The sequence below is a fragment of the Diplotaxodon limnothrissa genome, linkage group LG16, assembly GCF_057381915.1.
Source record: "Diplotaxodon limnothrissa isolate DT_005_m linkage group LG16, D_limnothrissa_male_GT1.1, whole genome shotgun sequence".
NCBI lineage: Eukaryota > Metazoa > Chordata > Actinopteri > Cichliformes > Cichlidae > Diplotaxodon > Diplotaxodon limnothrissa.
Window position 1 is genome coordinate 17,433,632 of NC_140611.1, and position 20,140 is coordinate 17,453,771.

The following is a 20,140-nucleotide window of genomic DNA, read 5'->3' on the forward strand; positions in this document are numbered from 1 at the left end:
ATTTGTTCAAAAACAAAAAGAAGACCACTTCAGACTCTGGCTGCTTTCCAACCCCTGCACAGTTGGCCAATAGCCAGTGAAGGTGGTGAATGTCAAATTGGTAGTTTCAGAAAGTCAGACAGGTGTGGAAAAAGGGGGTTTCCTAAGGCATCTGAGCATTCGGTGAGCATTTCTGACAGACTGCACAGACGCCTTTACGGTATAGGAATAACAGTTGCTATCCAGGGCTGCGGGCAAACTATAAAATATATTAAAAAAATGCAATGCAATTGTCAGCTGTGTGCACTCTACTAGATAAGCAATGATTGCATGCACGTTACAGGGTTTGCTGGACTTGTAGGACTAGCCCACAGCCCCACAGTGAAGCAATCTGCAGTCTGCATCACAACTTCCACATCCCCTAAATGTTTAGATTAACATCGACACATCCGTTCAGGAAATAAATATCTGGATAGACAGACTGCTGTGGATGGAAACAGCAAATTGCAGTACATGAGCATAAACCAAATCAAGTTCTTCAGACAAAGTTAAAGATAAAGACAAACTAATATCATTGTGGGGATATAAGATGATCTTAGGACTTCTTTTTAAGTCCAGCAACATCACTCAGAATGCTCAGTGTAACTGCTTGCTTTTGCTTAGGTGAGGAAAGTCTGAGATGAACTGCTTTCTGCATGCAGGTCGAGAGGAAACGGCCCATTGCAGATATCCTGGTAAAGGTGTCAGACTCGTGTCAGGTGTCAGAGTCTGTCAGACAGCTAATTTAGATGCTGAAGGCGTTAGTTTGTCAGCTGAGACTCTGAAGAGTCATATCCTGAGGCAGAGGTTGCAGGAGGGTCACAACTCAGTGTCAAGAGGATCTCTACTCTGACTAACTTCCCACTTTACTCAACAGCAGGATGTAATTGCAGATAAGGGCTTTGTCTCTGAATATAAACCTCTAATAAGCACTTATTATGGGCACTATTAAGTGGAAAAATTGGGATGACACAGAATACGGCGTGGATATGCTCGTCACCCACGGTGAAGGCTTTGTTTCTTCCTAATTGTCAGTAAAATTCATTAGAATGGAGCCAAGCAGACTGAAAAATGAACGGTTGCGTGCAGCTCGATTTAGTTGGTAATGTCTGAATCTTGGGGTTTTTCTCCATTATTAATGAGCTCCCAGAAATAGTCTGATGATTTAACTGATTTATGGAACTGAAAAATCTCAAGCAAGTGTTGTGATAAAATTTGATCTGCAGTGTCGATAAATCAGCGCTGAAACGTCTTTTAGCCACTGCAACCCTGACAAAGGACAGAAAGGCAAACCAACCAGGGGGCCATTTCTGAGTGCCACTCTGCATGCATTCTACTTTTCTTTTCCTGTCAAAGTGCATTTGGATGGCTTGTTGACATCTACAGGGATGCAAATGGACACACTTCAGCTTGTGCACAATTCTGACACGCTCTTACTTAACCCTCAGTCATTTTTTTTTCTCTATTTGGCACGGCATTCTTATGAAAAGTCATGTTTTCTCTCAGACATTTCTTGGGTTCGATTTTCGAGCTTTGCATGGAACGATTTGTAATCATTTTAGAATTAAGACAGCATAACGGATACCAGATGACTTTTTTCACCGCATCATCATCTCTGGAGATGATGGAGCGGTTATCTTATTTTGACACAGCCCTCAGACTTAGGGATAAAATCACGGCGACTTAACACTGAACGTGTGGAAATACGGAACCGCCTTAGGCCAAGTCAGAAAACAGGCGTGTGCTTTGCTTTGTGCCAGCTTCTAAACAAACCAGTAGGGCCACAATGATAAAGGTCAAATACTGATTGAACATATCCACAACTGGCAAGTTTTGTGTGCTTTGGTTACTACATTGATTTGGACCCTGGTTACACCGCATTCCCAACAATGCTGACAAAGTGCAGCTGTAGAACCATTTCCGTCCCTTTGAACATCTTTCGATGTCATTTCTTCTACCATACATTTTTAAGTGCTGAGCTATCACCAGCTTTTCTGTAGTCTTTTTTTCCCCGATGAAACGCTCTGATCAAGTCATAACTTAAGAATTCAAGGCGTGTAGATGAAAATGAGGAACTGCCAACTGTAGTTAACACACAACTCACACTCATTTTCATATCTTAGTGGGGACATTTAATTGACATAATGCTTTTCCTGGCATCTTACCCTAACCCTAACCATGAAAAATGAATGCCTAACTCTAACCCTCTAAACCTAACCATAACCTAATTGTCACCCTGACACTAAAACCACATTTTGAGTCTCAAAAATGCCTTCAAACTCATGGGGATGGGCATTTGGTCCCCATAAGTGACAGTTGGTCCCCACAAGTATAGTAACACACACACACACACACACACACACACACACACACACACACACACCTTCTCCCAAACATAAAGACAAAGTGCATTCGATTCCATTTATTCCTGAAAGACTGAATCTCTAACATAATGGAGACCACAACACCTGCACTTTACAGCAAGTTTGCTGCTGGTTTTAAAACGAAAGTAGCATTAAGTAGCGTTTCTATTTTTGTCTCGATTTGCTGCCTTTTATTTTATGTGTCTGTGTGTTTTTGTCTATGCTGTATATTCACGTGCTTTTTATGTGTCTGATTATTGATTATCACTGTTGATTGTCAGCATATAGTGGTGGTCTATGGGTTTATGTCTGTTTACAAACCATATTTCTCCCATGATCATAATAATGTTCAAAGGAACAAAGAGAAAAAAAACCTGGATGGTTATTTCACTGTTTTGTGTAGCTATAAATATTGTTGGTTTCATCATTTAACTATTAATTTACAGAGGAAATGAAAAATATTATTAATGCCCTCAAATTTACAATTTTATCCACAGTAATTCTAGTTTGCAGATATACGAGTCATTAAAAAATTTTTTTGTGTACAAGGCCTTTGTTTATACACCAGCAAGACAATTATAGCAGAGTAAATAATCTCATATATCTCACAAAAACTTGTAAGCCCTCCAGGGGATATGTTTTTTAAAGATAGGATAAGAAAGGCTTTATTTAAGGCAAAGGTTGGGGTGGAAAATTCTAGTTTTGACTCATCAAAACAACATAGTTATTAAAAAGTAGCTTTAACTGGGTAGAAAAACAGTATAGCTTAATTACATAAAAAATCCCCCAAAGAGCTCAATTAAATAGAAAAACAAAGCAAAATAGAAACTTATTCTAGTTTCTTGCAAGAGGTCACCACAGCAGATGGATCTGCATGTGTAGTTTAACAAAGATTTTTCCTCTGAATGCCCTCCATGACATAAGATTATTCATCAGCACCACAGTGTTTCCTCTTAGTCTTGAGCTTTCAGGTGTGAAGCAAAATAACAAATAATAATAATTTAAATAAATAATTTACTGCATAATTTAGGAATTCTGTTGTTACAGAAGTTGAAATCATCATCATCATCATCATCATCATCATTATTATTATTATTATTATTATTATTATTACAGCTAGGTGGCCAGTTGGTAAAGGGGTTAAAGTGGAATTTGGCTGTAGTGGCTCAGCGTGGGGAAAAGAATGACACCTGAGAATCACAAGTCAAAATTCTGAGAAAAACGTCAAAGTTCTGACCTTAATCTCAGAATTTTGACTTTAATCTCAGAATTCTTACTTTATTTCCTCAGAATTCGTCAAAAGAAAAAAAAAAGAAGACATGCCCACTTTTTTTCTTTTCCAATGTTCCTTATCCTCTTCCGTGGCTAAACTGGACACTACAACACAGTGTGGTGTCGCAGAAGTGGCGAAAAGGTGAAGCTGAAACGGTAAGAAAAGAAAATTAAACTAAAAATAAATGCAGCAAAATTTGATAAATGAACATGCAATATGTTAGTTGGGCCTTCAGCTGCAACAGTAGTACCAGCAACAGCTCAGTCTCATAGGCACCGGAAGCTGTTCTTGCTAGCACCATCCATTGAGAAGTGCAGGAGGGAATCCCAACAACAACGTAAGGAAAGTCAAAGTCAAAGTCAAAGTCAACTTTATTTGTCGATTCTTCCACATGTACAGGACATACGGAGAATAGAAATTGCGTTACTCTTCAATCCCTAGATAAATAGCAAATGAACATTTAAATATATTTAAATATAAAAGTGATTTAAAAAAATGCAAGTAAAATAATTAAAAAGTAAAAATTTAAATAAATACAATTTTACATATAACAAGGAAGCTATACAATATACAATATAATGGGTAAGTGACATTGAGTGTAAACCAGGCAGAGTAGTGCAAATAGGCAAATAGTGCAAATGGAGATTTAGTAGTGTACGGTAAGAGAAAGTGTAACAACAAAGTCTTATGAGGTAATGGCAGTCCAATGCTCCACAAAGTGACTGGTAACTGGTGCAGGCCAGTGAGTGAGTCAGAGAGTGTGTGTGTTTGTGTGTGTGTGACAGAGTTCAGTGAGACCGTGGAGGAGAGAGGGGAGAGGGGGCAGAATCGGGAGGGAGTTAAGCTTCCTGACAGCCTGATGGATGAAGCTGTCCTTCAGCCTGCTGGTCCTGGCCTGGAGACTCCGCAGTCTCCTCCCCGACGGCAGCAGCTTGAAGAAGCTTTGCATTGGGTGTGTGGGATCAGCCGCTATGCAAAGGGCTTTTTTAGTGAGACGGGTGCTGTAAATGTCCTGGAGGGAGGGGAGAGAGACACCAATGATCCTCTCTGCAGCTCTCACTATGCGTTGGAGGGTCCTATGACAGGACGCATTGCAGGCTCCAAACCACACAGTGATGCAGCTCGACAGGATGCTCTCGATGGTGCCTCTGTAGAAAGTGTACATGATGGGGGCTGGTGCTCCTGCTCTTCTTAGTTTGCGGAGAAAGAAGAGACGCTGCTGTGATTTCTTGGCCAGTGCTGTGGTGTTGTACGTCCAGGAGAGATCCTCTGTGATGTGCACACCCAAGAACTTGGTGCTGCTCACTCTCTCCACAGACGCTCCGTCAATGGTCAGAGGAGCATGTTGGGTGTGCATTCTCCTGAAGTCCACAACAATCTCCTTCGTCTTCTCCACATTCAGAGAGAGATTGTTGTCAGCACACCACGTGGCCAGGCGTCTCACCTCACTTCTGTAGTCGGTCTCATCCCTGTTGCTAATGAGACCCACCACCGTTGTGTCGTCCGCAAACTTGATGAAGAGGTTGGAGCTGTATGATGGAGTGCAGTCATGGGTCAGCAGAGTGAAGAGGAGGGGGCTCAGCACACATCCCTGCGGGGCCCCCGTGTTTAAAATGATGGTGCTGGATGTATTACTGCCAACCCGTACTGCTTGAGGTCTTCCGGTGAGGAAATCCAACAGCCAGTTGCACAGTGAGGTGTTGAGCCCCAGCTGGACCAGTTTTTGAATGAGCTGTTGGGGGATTATGGTGTTGAATGCTGAACTGAAATCTATGAACAGCATTCGAACATATGAGTCATTTTTGTCCAGGTGTGTGAGTGCCGAGTGGAGTGCAGTGGAGATGGCATCATCGGTTGAGCGGTTGGGCCGATAGGCAAACTGGAAGGGATCCAGGGAGGGGGGCAGGACAGTCTTGATGTGTTGCATGACTAGTCGTTCGAAGCACTTCATCAGGATGGGAGTAAGTGCAACAGGACGGTAGTCATTAAAGCAGGAGGGAGAGGACTTTTTTGGAACCGGAATGATTGTGGTGGCTTTAAAACATGTGGGGACGACAGCCTGGATGAGTGATATGTTGAAGATGTCTGTGAAGACATCAGTGAGTTCCACTGCACAGTCTCTCAGTACACGACCAGGAATGTTGTCAGGACCCGGAGCTTTACGTGCATTGATCCTGCTGAGGGATCTCCTCACGCTGTCCGGTGACAGAGTCATCACCTGGTCACCAGGAGGGGGTGGGGTCTTCTGTGCAGTGGTGCTGTTTTGGACTTCAGAAGAGGTGAAATTAGCCTGGTAAAAAATTATATGGAAGGAGATACTTAGGAAGTGAGCGACTCGAGGGTTCCAGTAAAATGAATGCTTACTTTTACTCAAATCCACCATGACACCTCATGTAACATGTAAATTTAAGAATATTTATTTTTTGTTACTTTTTAAACGTTATTTCTGTCTCTAGTGGAGTTTAATTTTATATTGTTCTATCTTTTAAAAAATATATATATCTTATTATATCATATTTTTTAGATGCTGGGTGACTTGTTTTTTCCTCATCGCACTCACTTCATTGTAATGTTGACCCAGTGTTAACCACAGGTGGCTAAAGTGCAGACCTTCCTTGCTTGAGTTGAAGTACAGATACCCGTGTTAAAAGCAAACAAACAAAACAACTTTACTCCAGTAAACCCTGAAGTACTGAAGAAACTTCTTTACTCAATTAAACATGAAAGGTACCGGTGTTGGAGTTAATTCGGCGTTGGTTTTGTGCGCAGAAACATTGGGTAGGATGTTTTTCCAGGTAGGATGGATTCCCAGAACACCTCGGCTCCAAAAATGTACTTAAAGTAAGACAGTAAATATTAGCTCCTTGAAGGACAATTCTTCTAAGCATTTTTGTACAAAGGTAACTGAACCTTGTGCTATATTAGTGTAATAATAAAATGATATTAGTGCATGAAAATACAAATATTATTAAAATATACACTCTATTTCTAATTATTGTAATGAGCTTGAATGGGTGATGCAGAACACATGCAGTGAAAGATAATTTAGGACAATGACTATTTTTGTTGCGTACATCATAGAAAGTGACTACACCACTAACAATAAAATGAATACAGTCAAGGTTACCGTGGAATTCAGCACGTAGGGGAATCCTAAGAGCTGTGTAGTGGCTCGGTATTGGGAAAAGAATCAAGTGAAGTAGAATAGCGCAATAAAATCCATAAAGCAATATAAAACAAAAATTGCTAACGAAATACAGTAAAACAGAAGCACAGCAAATACTAGATAAGATTAAGGTGTATATCGGGTGTAAAGTTTAGTTGAAGTATAACTACGATGTAATAAAATCTCCTTGGAGAAACATCACAGCGACGTTTGGTCGTCAGCGAGTGTTGTTTCCCCTCCAGTCCAGCAGGCGGCGGTAGCGCACGTGAAGTCCTACAAGAGCGAGACGCAGGTCAGCTGATCGCTGCTGTAGAGGAGAGAGAGATGTCTGTGAAGATCTTGCGAAGGATGGAGTCTGTTTTTACCGTCACTTTGACCTTCTACTGTCTGTTCACAGTCGGTAAGAAATACATAATAATAGTTTTTCATTACTGACGTGTTGGGGTGTTTTCCTCCCCCCCACGTATTTACGTGTAATAGTAAAGTATCTTATATGCGCTGAATGGCAGGTCGCTCGCCGAGCCCGGAACATTGTTAGCGTTGCCGTTTAACTCATTGTAATATTTCTGTGGCCAGACTCGTACGACCGTGCTAATATAAACGAGGAAAAGTGGAATAATAACTCTGCGGATGCTGAGAATCATTGTTCGGCTTTGGACTATCATCAAGCGGAAGACCACAGGGTTAGCTTGTTGCTAACGGAGATTATAGCTCAGTCGCTTCTTAAAATCTGCCAGTGACGACGAGGACGTGGTTAATATTCGTAAGGACGAGGTTGACAAATTCGTCCAGGTCATGTAAAAATGAAGAAAGTACTAAATATACGGCTTCCTGGTAGAGGGTTACGATTTTACAGAAGCCTGGGTGGTCACGTGACATGCTCTACGCCACTGGTTCCCCTTTATTCACCATCAGCTCTCTGTCACGAGTTCTTCCTTCATCCACATGAAAGGTGAGGGGCGATAGTTACTGAGCAGGCTGCTGCTTCTTGTGTTTGCTGTAACAGTGAGAAACTGTGCGCCATCCTCCAGCAGCTCAGGGCTGACAGTCAGTAAATGTTATAGTGTTAACGCCTTATCACTGTTTAAATACTTTTAACTGTTTCCTTATTCCTAAGGGATTTGCAGAGATTTTTAAACTGTATGCCGTTCCAGGCCTCCCATTTATCCAGGCTTGGGACTTCCATTGTATCAAAAAGTGATTGTCTGCCAAAAAATTATTGCCCACATTTGAACTGTTGCAAATGACGTGTTGACCTATAATATGTCAAACATATCTCTAATGAATGATATCAAGTCATTTTGAGCCAGAATGAACATTCCTGCCACAAGGTTGAAGACGTAGAAGTTTATATATTCTCTCTTTGTCCATGTAAATTTATCATGTATATTAAAAATGTCTTTTTCAAGAGATATCTGACCAGTAGGGTAGCAGAAATGGCAATCACAGTGGCCAAGAAGGACCGGATTGATTATAATGTAGGAACAGTAAGGCAGAGTCATGCAAAACAGGTAATTTCTTTAATTACGCATATCCAACTAAGCGTCGCCACTATATTGTCATGGTGGACAGGTCTGCAGTCTGTCACAGGGCTAAGGCGCAGACAGACAACTCTCATTCACACCTACAGACACACTAGAGCCTACAGTTAGTGTAAACCTGTGCATGTCGTTTGACTGTAGAAACCATGCAACCATCTGCAAACCCATGCAGACTCCATAGGCTGGATACAAACCAGTGAGGCCACAATGCTGCCCTCTTTGGAAAAACAGCAAAAAAGAAATATGTGTCATTATGAATCACATGTGATATTTATAGATGTAAAACAGTTTACTGCCATGAATGTGTCAGTCTGGTTCTAACACTAACAAATATTGGCCCTCTTGGTTTGGTAAGAAAAACTGACATTTACTTGGAGTCATTAACCCTGGTAAACATAATTGGCTTTGATTTTATTGTAATGTCCCACTTTTCATAATTATATTGTAATGTTTTGCTTTCATATGTAGCTAATAGATCTAGAGGATCTAGATTTACTGCTACTGAAGCCTTGAAACAGATACTTCAATCAATCAATCAATCAATCAATCAATCAAGGCTTTATTCGCCACGTGCAGGTTGCCCTGCAGTGAAATACTTTAGTGCGAACAGCTCATGAATTTCAAAGCAGTTCTACAGTCCAACACTGGTCTCGCAATCTGTTGGAGAGCCGCGAGTGTCGCCATACTTGCGCTCTGTGATGTTGTCATTCTTGTGCTCAAAGAGCCGATTCTGAGAACTCACAACTTAATGGTCAATATGTTGATAAAAATCACTCTGTATCTGTGACAGGTAAAAGAAATGGTACAATACAAGAAAGTATTCCTGTGTAACCCGACTGGATCGTCTTACTCACTAAACTAGCCTGAGGGGTGATAGCTAAAGTTCTTGCTAGATGGTAAATATTTTAAGTAATGCTGTATTCACTGAGTCAGTATTCAGTACAGGAGCAAAAGAAGTTTCCGGACAGAATTGGACAAAATTCGTTGTAATTTAATTTTTAAATCATTCACAGAAAAAGTAGTACATGTGCCATTCTTTCAAAAACTTGTGCATGTTGCCATGTGACGCTTCTTTTTGTTCCTTTTGTGGGAATTTGTGATTGCAAAATGGCCACATTTTAAAATACAAAATTGGGCAATGAGTTGGATACAGAAAGTGCACCGGGCAACAGATAGTGACTTCACTGGTTATTTTAGTTTTGTTTGAAGTTTGGTGGTGATTGGGATCAAAAAGAAAGCTAAGCTAATAATTATATTTGTAGGTGGTGATATTTTTTTTTGTCTTACTTTAAAAAACAAAAACAAAACCGTACCCTATTCTTTTCCACTTAGATTTACAGTCATGCTGTTTTTCCCCTCAGGTGTCCATGGAGACAGCTTCACTGTGCTGCAGGCTCCAGAGTTTGTGTCCTTCCAGAAAGGTGACTGGCCGGTTTCTGGAGAGAAGATTCCAGACCTTGTGGCTTTAACCATGGGCTTCTCAGTTCAAGAGGTGATTCGTTACTTCAACTCATGCTCCACAGTTTTATTAGTGTTATAGAAGAAGACTAAGCTCATAATTACGCCAGCTTAAGCTCTACTATGCGTGTCCAATTGCACAGGATCTATTGTGGCCAGGCCTCCAGGCTGGTCCGTTGTTCCAGCGGCCCCGGGCCAACATTCTTGTTGTGGTGAGAGGAGTGGATAGCCTGGCTCTGCCTCAGAGCGTGGCCTCATATCCCCTGGAGAATGTAAGTATGACCGTTTTTGTGCATCAGCTTTTTATCTTGGTATAAATAGAAGTGTAGACCTGTATATGAGGGTGCTATCTTCTTTTCTGCAGCCCGTTCCCTTCACCATGGATAGTGTTGCAGAGACTGTACACTCTTTGTTTGCTGAGGACACCCCTGTAGTCCTCCAGCTGGCCCCCAGTGAGGAGGTAATAAAAGTCTGCTGATGTACTTCTTATCTGAGACATCCCTCTTGAGGCACTGTTAGTTATTTACTTTGACCTGTCTTTCATTTCTTTCAGCGGCTCTATATGCTCGGCAAGGCCAATGCTGTGTTTGAGGACTTACCCGTCACGTTGCAGCAGATCCGGGCCCGTCTGTCCCAGGATGGCTCAGTGCTGTCTTCTCTTCCCCTCAACTCTCTCAGCAGAAATGCAGAGGTCAGTTCTTAGCCACGTTTAAAACCAAAAGACTTAGTTCTTACTAGAGATGGACCGATCCGATATTACGTATCGGTATCGGTCCGATACTGACCTAAATTACTGGATCGGATATCGGAGAAAAATAAAAAATGTAATCTGATCCATTAAATATCACGAAAGCACCTCACAAAACTTGCAACGCGCCATAACTCGCCTCAGAACGTTAGCACGTCGGAGCAGTATGCATCACGTGATAGAGCGGCTGTGGCATGCGGGACCTGTCGGTGGTCTGGATAGCATGTGGAGCTTCGCTAGCAACCCGGCATTTCATCTCCGACAAAGTTATCCCCGAGAGAAGTAAAGCAAGTGTGTAAGTCCATCTCTGAATGTTTGTAAAGCATTCCTGCGTTAAGCTTAACAAGCGATATATGGAGCGACTGCCTCTCCTGCTGCTACTTCAATCATGAAACTGCTTAACGATCAGCTGATCGGCTTTTCTGTCGCGAGTCCGTGTCTCTAGTTTGCTTTTGGCCCACTTTGCACCAGAAAGAGGAAACCAGCGGCTGAACAGCAGCAGCACGTTTAAGCTTGATCAGCTGTTGTTAGAATTTATTTAATATTACTTTCTACACCAGGATCTTTTTCTACGTAGCTGACGGCTGGTAACTGTGCAGGGGCGGATCTAGCAAAGTTTAGCCAGGGGGGCCGATAGGGCATGAACAGGGAAAAGGGGCACAAAGACACACTTTTCTTTATTCTCATTTAAAATGTCTAGCTTTTAATAAATAATTATCCGAATCTTACACCCAAAGTTTTAATTTGATGTAAAAGGAATAGAAGTCCATTACTGTATATAGAAACTATTAAGTCTACGGTAATATATATACCCTAGTAAGCTATAGTACTTTTTCCTTTGGGAAGGTACCATCTGTGCAGTCTGCAATTTTGCTGAAGAAAGATGTTGAATCTATTTAATATTTCTTGAAAAATAATTGATTGGAGTTGGAACCCTATTAGTTAGGTTGCTTAATATTTATGCTAAGTACTCTTTAAAATACCAGAATAGGGAGGATGGTGTAGGTTTAAGTTTATTAGATTGATCAGTATTGCTGAACTATGAAACATTTTTTTTTGCATACAGGTATAACAGAATAGCTTTAGTGTAGTTGTTGTTTTAAACTTGAGTATGAACTTATACAAAATTCAGCAAGATATTTAAAAAAAAACAGTTTTGTTGATTAAAAAACACTATATCGGATTCATATCGGTATCGGCAGATATCCAAATTTATGATATCGGTATCGTATCGGACATAAAAAAGTGGTATCGTGCCATCTCTAGTTCTTACTCCTTAGTTAACCAAAATTCCTTCCTTTGCCTTTCTTACCCTTTTATTCTTATTTTTGTTAGGCCGATTTGCTCTTCCTGTCTGAAGTCCAAGTACTGCATGATATCACCGCTCTGGTGAGTTGTTCCCTCGGACTGAAGCAATTCTTTCCACTTACAAAAAAAAAGGAAAAAAGAGTTGTGTTTGACGCAAATCTTTTCTTTCCCTCCTGTAGCTGCAGAGACACAGACATTTGGCTAAGGACCACTCCCCTGACCTGTACTCGTTGGAGCTGTCTGGCTTGGAGGAGCTGAGCCGGCTCTATGGTCCAGACTCCCCTCAGTACCGCGATGCCACGGCCCTTCTCGCTTCTGTCCTTCAGAAGGTTAGAAGAAGATCTGAAGAAGCGATACGCCTCTGCAGCTAACAATTTAACCACATTTTAACCGTGTGCGTTTTTGTTTTTTCATTTCAGTTTGGGCAGGATGTGTATGGTCTCTATGGCAACAGCTCTGTGGTGGAGGTCGTTACAGTGAAGGCCTTTGAAGCTCCTTTAACCAGGAAGTCCCGCTCAATCCTGGAATCCAGACAGATTGTAAGTCTGGGTCAACCTACTTTTTAATATATATATATATGCCAGAGGAGATACTTGCTGAACATGACATAAATGTACCAAATTAGAATGGGTTTATTTACATTTCAAGCACATTTTCTGTAACACATGTAGTTTAGAGGTCTGCGTCATGTAGCAGAGAATAGCAGCAAAATTACTTTTCTTTTCGAGAGGCGTTCATTCAGCTGTGTGGTGATTCTGAGTTTGTTTTGTTTCTTAGCTGCGGACACTGACACTTTAAACTAGTTCCAAATAGCTGTTTTAAATTTCTTGACTACTGCAAACATTTTTCAGAGTAACCGAGGCAGCCTCTACAACCTGGCTCACAAGTACGACGTCGAGTACGCCGTGGTCTTCAACATCGTGCTGTGGCTCATGATCGTTCTCGCACTCGCTGTCATCGTCATCGCTTACAACCTGTGGAACATGGACCCGGGCTACGACAGCATCATCTACAGGATGACCAATCAGAAGATCAGGATGGACTAAGTTCTGCCTGTCAAATCTCCTGTTGTCCCCTTAGAGCCCTCTAGTGAATGTTTGTGTTTTGTGTGAGGTCTCATTTAGTGAATAAACTGTGAGACTCTGATGGGAGGAAGACCGTAATACCACTCACGTCTTTGTTTAGAACTCTGGCTGCAGAACCTACAAAAATATTAACATTTCGTTAGCGGCTCCTCAGTTTATCTACAGCGGTATCGTTCTTCATGTCCTGGGAGAACAAACTGAAACTTCCTCTCTATAAACTCACAGCATTCCTTATAAATTTAACCACTCACTATCTGTGTCTCATCTGTTTTTCTTGGTGATTGAAGTTGTTTTTTGTTGTTGTTGTAAAAAAATATATTGTAATATGAAAGAAGGAGATTTATCTGGTTTCTCTGTGAAATTGTTGTGCTTTTCTTTCTGTGGGAAACAGTTTTAAGTTAAATGAAATTTTATGTGTATATATTGAATATACAAATGCAACTGTATGAGAAACGGCTGTGCTCTTGTAAAAAGATGTCAAGTAGACTTCAGCGTGCTTCTATTCTAGATTACAGATGTGTTGGGACACAAATACTGGATCTAAATGTTGTTTGTTAGGATTGGATTCGAATAAATGAAGCTCTGTAAATTGCAATATGTGAATGACAATAAATTATTAAATGGATCACCCTGATTTTTATTTACTCCTATATACCACACACTGTGCATAATTATGAAGCTTGATTAAGGTTTTATCTAGTATCTACTAGACAACGCCACTCTCCTGGGTTCTCTGCATTGGCCTCCTGCACATGTTATTTTATTTTAATATTTTACTGGCCACTTAAAAGTCTCCTGGATTTGGCCCCAAGCTGCTAACAGTTATTGACCCCATATGAGCATGAGGCTGTATCCCAATTCAGGGTCTGCAGCCTTAACGTATGCAGCCTTAACGGTCCACAAGGGCCACGTACTCAAAGACCGCTAAGGCCGGAAGTGCGAGGCTTGTGAAATGGGACGGTCTAGCCTCCGTCGCGCTGCCCAGGTTGCCTAGCAACCAAGATACTAACAGCTGGAAACGTTTCATACAGCATTGTTTGACAGAAATGAAGGAGAACATATTTTGTTCATTTGTTTGCTTGTTTCTACATGAGCTTTGATCATTCTCTGTAAGATTAAGGTCAGCTATTGAACGGCGTATATTTTAAAGTAAAGGCTTTAAAACCAAGTTAGTACAAACATCACTAATGTCACATAACTTTGCCGACATGTGGCCAACAGTAATGTTTTAATGTTCTTCGTTATTAAACATTTGCACATAAATAAGTCACATAATATTCAGTACTTACTTAAAGTTTACTCTTCGGCGCCCCTCATCCGCTGTTGTTTTTTTTTCAGCAAAATTATCCACACCCACCGCCGCGCTATGCATTCTGGGATATGTTGGGCCACGAAGTCTACACCGCCACGCCCTTAAAATTCAGGGAAATGAAGGACGCATTTGAGGGCCGCATTTCGAGCAGTCTTCGTCGCGTCGCTGTGACGTAATCGGCCTTAAAATGCGGCCTTTAAGGCTGCAGACCCTGAATTGGGATACAGCCTGAGTTGTCTTGGATCCACATTCAGAGCACTTACAGCTGTTCCAAAATCAAGAGTTAAACCTAGAGGTGACTACTTTTGCCATCAGGGCTCCTCAACTTTAAAATGATCCACCCGAGGAAATCGCTTCTTAAAGCTCATTTCAATAGACTCGCTTGTATTTGTTTATATTTGTATTCTTTTTGGTGACATCCCTTCAATGCCTGCCTACCCTTTTAGTTTTTTTGAATTTGTAGTTCTATTAAATCTGTAAAATCTGTTTTGAAAGTTGCTGTATAAGTAAAGATTATTATTATTATTATATTTTATTAGATATCCTGTAAATGTTACGTCAACCCCAATTCTGTATAATCATTCTCATGTCACCACTGCACAGGTATTGCTCATCGCACATCGTCTTCATTACATGTTCAGCTTTCGTAACAGCTCAGCCAATCAGAAAGCAGTGTTTCTTGAAGCCCCGCCTCCGGCACAATATGTAGTAGGTTGTGAGCTTTTATAACCATTCGCGGACACAGGAAGCTGTGTGTACCTGTTACGGAGAAGTTTACGAAAAGTACAGATTGACACTGGACAGAAACGATGGTGTGACTGCTAATAAAAGGTAGGAGACTTTTCTGAAATCCCTGTTAAACCGTTTCGCGTCCACGCGGTGTTTACATTTTTTCCACAATAAGATCTACCTATCTATGTGACTGTATATACAGTGTATACATGTGGCTTGACTGTATATTTATATATTATATATTTTATATACACACACGTATAGATAGACAAATATGTACAACAAAACAAAACATTACACAAAGCACACTCATACTCATAGAAAATCGTGTTGTTTTGTTGTGTTGTTGTTTCATATTGCAGCTAGCATCTACGTGGTTAGAAGGATCCGGGCTTCCATCGCTGAAGGAGAGCAACAGGAGAAGCCCATCCTGACACCATGTAGTGCTATAGGTAAGATAATAACCAACTAATGGAAATAAACTGCAAGCAGGAAAAAAGTTCAAACTGTCTATGACTGTGGATGTCGCAGATCTTCGTTAAATGTTAGCTGAACTGTGCCTCTATTTATTATTTTTCATTCTAATGAGTCATTTTTGTCTTACACTTATGCAAAACATTAATTTAGTAAACAAGCAACACTTATTTTTACCAGTGAACTGCACATATAACATAGTTCTTAAGACATTACATCGTTAAGCATGAGATTAGGGTTATTAGCGGTAAAGACAGTGTGCGTGTAGATTTATGCAGGAGCATTACACTGTAAATATCACTGACTCCCATGTGTTTCTCTTGTCATCTTAGCTGGAAAGAGAGCGGGGCAGGGGTTGAGAGAAAAAGCCTCTGCTGCATCACTGAGCCCAGGATCTGATGAAGGCGTCTTAGAAGCAGCAGGGCCGGGGACGTCATCAGAGACAGCTGTGCAGAAATGTGGCTCCTGACGTTAAAGACTACACTGGACACTAGGACCATGGACAAGTCAGTAAAAATAAATAATCGATTATTTATTTAATTTCATTTTTGGGGGGTACTCATTCATTTTATCTACATTGTTATTTTTCTTTTACACAAAAGCAAACATCAAACAAACAAGAAATATTATTCCAGCACTGTCCATGTTGTATGTTGTACCCAGTGGTCAAATTTTTATTACTTGAAACATTTTGACTTGCCACACCATGAAGTTAGCATAGCTAATAGAAAATATCATTATAATAACATTACCCAAAATCTGTTTAAAAAAAAGTCTGCATATGTTATCAAGTGTGAGTGGTAGGTCAACATGTTCTCTGTAAGTAAAATCTGAAGTTTATCTGCTGCAGTGTTTGAAGGCCGGCTCACCAACCTCTTTCCAGGGGCTGAGCTGGCCTGATGTTTCTGCAGTTACATCAATAAATTATAAAAATGCTCTTGTGGTCATATTTTCTTATATAAGGAATAAGAATGTACCAGTAAACATGCATTGACAATAATTGTGAAAAATGAAAATATCTATGTAAAAAATGAAATCTTCAATTATTTTATTTTAGTAATAAATGAGTGAGTGGCCGTTCTTTCACTGAGTTAGTTAAGTTAAGTGAGTTTTTTTTTTTCTACAGCTTTCAGAAACAATTTTGCTGTTTGATTTCTACATTTTTGAAAATATATTTATTTTTTATTTCAATTATGGCTGAAGGCTGTGGCTGAAGCAAAAACGCAGGTGGGGGAGGAGCTTGGAGAGGTTTTCGGACCGTCTCCAAGAATTTCTGGCAAAATTGTCAGGCAACTCAGGAGGGGGAGCGGTGCTCTACTTGCACTGTGTATAGTGCAGGTAGAGCACTGCTGACTTCGACTGAGGATCTTTTCAGGTTGTGGAAGAGATATTTAAAGGATCACCTTAATCCCAGTGGCGCATCTTCCGTGGAGGAAGTAGAGTCTGGGGACGAGAGGGATGACTTGTCCATCAAGTCCATTGGTATGGGCCATTCGTTCCTTTTACAACTGTTGCAAGTGCTTGGGCCACACACCCGGTAATAAGTGGGACTCTGCCAGGGCTGCCCTTTGTCACCGATTCTGTTCATAATTTTTATAGACAGAATTTCTAGGCATAGCCAAGTGGTGGAACACTTCCACTTGGGTGGTCTTACAATCTCATCTCTTCTTTTCACAGATGATGTGGTTCTGTTGAATTCATCAGGTGATGGCCTCCAGTTTGCACTGGAGTGGTTCGCAGCAAAGTGTGAAGCGGCAGGAATGAGAATCAGCCCCTCCAATTTTCGGTTGATCTACATCTACATCCCTACCCTCACCTAGCACTAGATTGCAGATACAATGAGCTTTCTCCAAATGTTGGTTGGCCTCTCCCTTAGAGATAGGGTGAGGAGTTCGGCCATTCAGGAGGGACTCAGAGTAGAGCCACTACTCCTACACATCGAAAGGAGCCACTTGAGGTGGTTCTGACAGGGATGCCACCTGGGTGCCTCATGCCTGAGGTGTTCTGGGTATGTCCTACTGGGAGGAGGCCCTGGGGCAGACCCAGGACACGCTGGAGAAATTATATCTCTCGGCTGGCATGGGAATGGCTTGGTGTTCCCCTGGATAAGTGGAATAAAGTGAATGGATGGATGGAATAATGGTGAAGTGAAAATCCGAGTTTAATCCTTAAAATTACTTTTTTTTTCCCGTGCTGGGCCTTTTGACTTTTCCAAGCTGGAAAAGCACAGGATAGAAATGGCAGCATTATTGGCTCCATTCAGGGAATACTATAATGTCCCATGACAGCCATGTTGATGAGAAAGCATGGATTACTGACTGTTGAATGAGTTGTGAATAATTACATCATGGATTTTTCTGCTGTATGTACAGATTTATCCTGAGAGATTTTGTAAAAAATCTTTTTGTGGAAAAAAACTTGATAGATAGGTAGATAATTAAGTTTAAGCACCATATGTGCTGAAACTGTTGTAAAACTTACAGCTGTATTATTGCTGGTCTAACATTGGTATGCTTATTGCCCCTGGTAATTGGTATGCAGTTTAACAAAAAACAAAAAGACTGTAAAAGTGGATGGTATATTTTTTATATATATGAATTTTGGGTCCTGTGGGTGCTGGAGTAGCAGACCAATTAAACTATAAGTTAGTTATTGTTCTGCTGGGATACTTGCTGGGATGCATCTTGAAATTCATCTTCATGTGATAGTGAAACATGTTTCCATGTTTCCACTTGGAAGAAGTGGAAACATGGAAACAGCCATCAGTTTTCCCAGACACAAATCCAATAAAATCAACTACAAGATTTGCTGAAATGAGACGAATCTACCGGCAACATCACAGTATGAGAATTCATAATGAGGGAGAGTTTTTGCAGGGGATCTACACAACTGTTGGCAGTTTTGGTTGTTTTAATTGCTTTATTGACACGTACCAGCCACCTTGGTAGGTATTCTGTGCTAGTACCAAGTTGGACCTCCTTTTTCCTTCAGAGCACAGATGCAATATTTTCTTGGTCCATTTGATGTGATAGCATAAGATAGTTGTTGCACATTTGCTGGCTAAATATTCATGATGGGAATTTTCCTGTTTCACCACATCCCAAAGGTCCTCTATTGGATTATGATCTCGTGACTCTGAGGCCATTTGAGTACAGTGAACTCACTGTCAAGCCAGATTTGAACTTTGTGACTCTGGTGTTTTATCAGAAGATTCATTGTGCACACCAGAGTCATGGTCAGAACACGGTCAGCAACAATAAACAATATTCAGTTAGCACCAAGGAGGGATTTGTAAAACCAGGCAATGTTTTCCAGTCACCCTTTGTCGAACTTTGTGGACCTCATGGAAACTGTTGCCTCTGTTGCCTTTTTTTTAGCTGACAGGAACTGCACCCAATGTGCTCTTTTGCTGATGTAGAAGACCACACCTACTGTACACCTAAGTCTTTGCATTGGGAAAGAATGTTTTTTTTTTCTTATTTCTGATGTTTCCCAGTGCTTTACTGCAACAGTCTTCAGTTGTTTTTTGTTCATTAGTTGTCTGACTCTAAAACACCATAATATTGTACTTAAAAATGTTTCCAGTTTTTCTTTGTTCCAGATGCTGTTGACTTAGCCACTGCCAATGTCCTAATATTCCTAAAGTTAAATGTGATGGATCTGTTTTGGCTTTCATCTTAGTGACTGACTGTTTAACTTGGACTTAATGTGTGAATCCTGTGTCCACACATTGTGGATTCACATAAACAACTAGCAGATGTAAATACTATACTTGGAATCAACTCTAGACCTTTTAGAAGACAGTAAAACTTTATTGTCATTGCACAGAAGTACCTGCTTATTTTATGAAGAAATAATGAAGGGATCATACATCTGTTATAACGCTTGAGTGAATTGTAGAATAATATTTGAGCCTCTGACAATAGGAGCTACTCATAAAAAGATAAATGTAAATGTAATTCCTCAACTGTGAATGGAATATTTTTGTTCAGCCCCCTCGAATTAAAGCTGACTGTGTACATTTAAACTGTTTCTTGTTTTTTTTTATTTCAAAACTAGACTTCTCCTTTAAATATTAGACAAAAGCTGCTAAGTTTTCCTTTAATTGATGAGCATGATCTAGCTTTTATTGCGTTATTGCAACTGTGGTATGCTATATCTCAGAAGTAGTGGTGAGTTGTAGGGTATGGCTAAAAAAGAGAGAAAGACTAAGCCCACCATGCAAGCCATAAAGCCTTTATAATAAACTTAAACCTACACCACCCTCCCCATTCTGGTATTCTAAACGGTCTTTAGCAAAAATATAAAACAACCTAATTTATAATTACATATACCTAACTAACAGGGTTGCCAACTCCCAGCAAAAAAGAAAAAAAAAAAAAAAAGGGAACCACTCCCCCACCCTCTGTTTCAAGATGCTTAATTGACAAAACTGATTTTAATTTAATGCACGTATCAAACAAATGCACAGAAATCTATTACTTTTCTCCTGTAATCAAATAGATTCAAAATCTTTCTTCAACAGAATTGCAGACTGCACAGATGATACCTTCCCAAAGGAAAGAATACTATAACTTACTATATACTAGATATTACATACTATTTAATATAGTATACTTAATATTTACTGAATACAATAATGTATTTCTACACATTTTACAT

The 20,140-nt window shown here is 40.4% G+C and overlaps 1 protein-coding gene and 1 long non-coding RNA gene across 2 annotated transcripts; both read left to right on the forward strand.

The window, feature by feature from the left end:
- The first annotated feature begins 7,130 nt into the window (after nt 1–7,130).
- Nucleotides 7,131–13,579, forward strand: atp6ap2 (ATPase H+ transporting accessory protein 2). The gene is made up of 9 exons (XM_085374581.1): nt 7,131–7,220; nt 9,723–9,853; nt 9,963–10,091; nt 10,184–10,279; nt 10,373–10,510; nt 11,903–11,956; nt 12,055–12,204; nt 12,295–12,414; nt 12,727–13,579. The coding sequence occupies exons 1-9, from the start codon at nt 7,145–7,147 to the stop codon at nt 12,919–12,921; spliced, it is 1,089 nt and encodes a 362-aa protein (XP_085230707.1). The 5' UTR covers nt 7,131–7,144; the 3' UTR covers nt 12,922–13,579.
- Nucleotides 13,580–14,993: 1,414 nt separating this feature from the next.
- Nucleotides 14,994–16,415, forward strand: LOC146615964 (uncharacterized). The gene is made up of 3 exons (XR_014906970.1): nt 14,994–15,103; nt 15,367–15,456; nt 15,811–16,415. It is a non-coding gene; the product is annotated as an uncharacterized LOC146615964 (long non-coding RNA).
- Nucleotides 16,416–20,140: the final 3,725 nt, after the last annotated feature.

Coding starts and splice junctions, on each gene's coding strand:
- atp6ap2 (XM_085374581.1), top strand. CDS start 7,145: ATGTCTGTGAAGATCTTGCGAAGGATGGAGTCTGTTTTTACCGTCACT. Junction 7,221..9,722: donor CTACTGTCTGTTCACAGTCG/GTAAGAAATACA, acceptor TTTTCCCCTCAG/GTGTCCATGGAGACAGCTTC. Junction 12,415..12,726: donor TCCTGGAATCCAGACAGATT/GTAAGTCTGGGT, acceptor AACATTTTTCAG/AGTAACCGAGGCAGCCTCTA.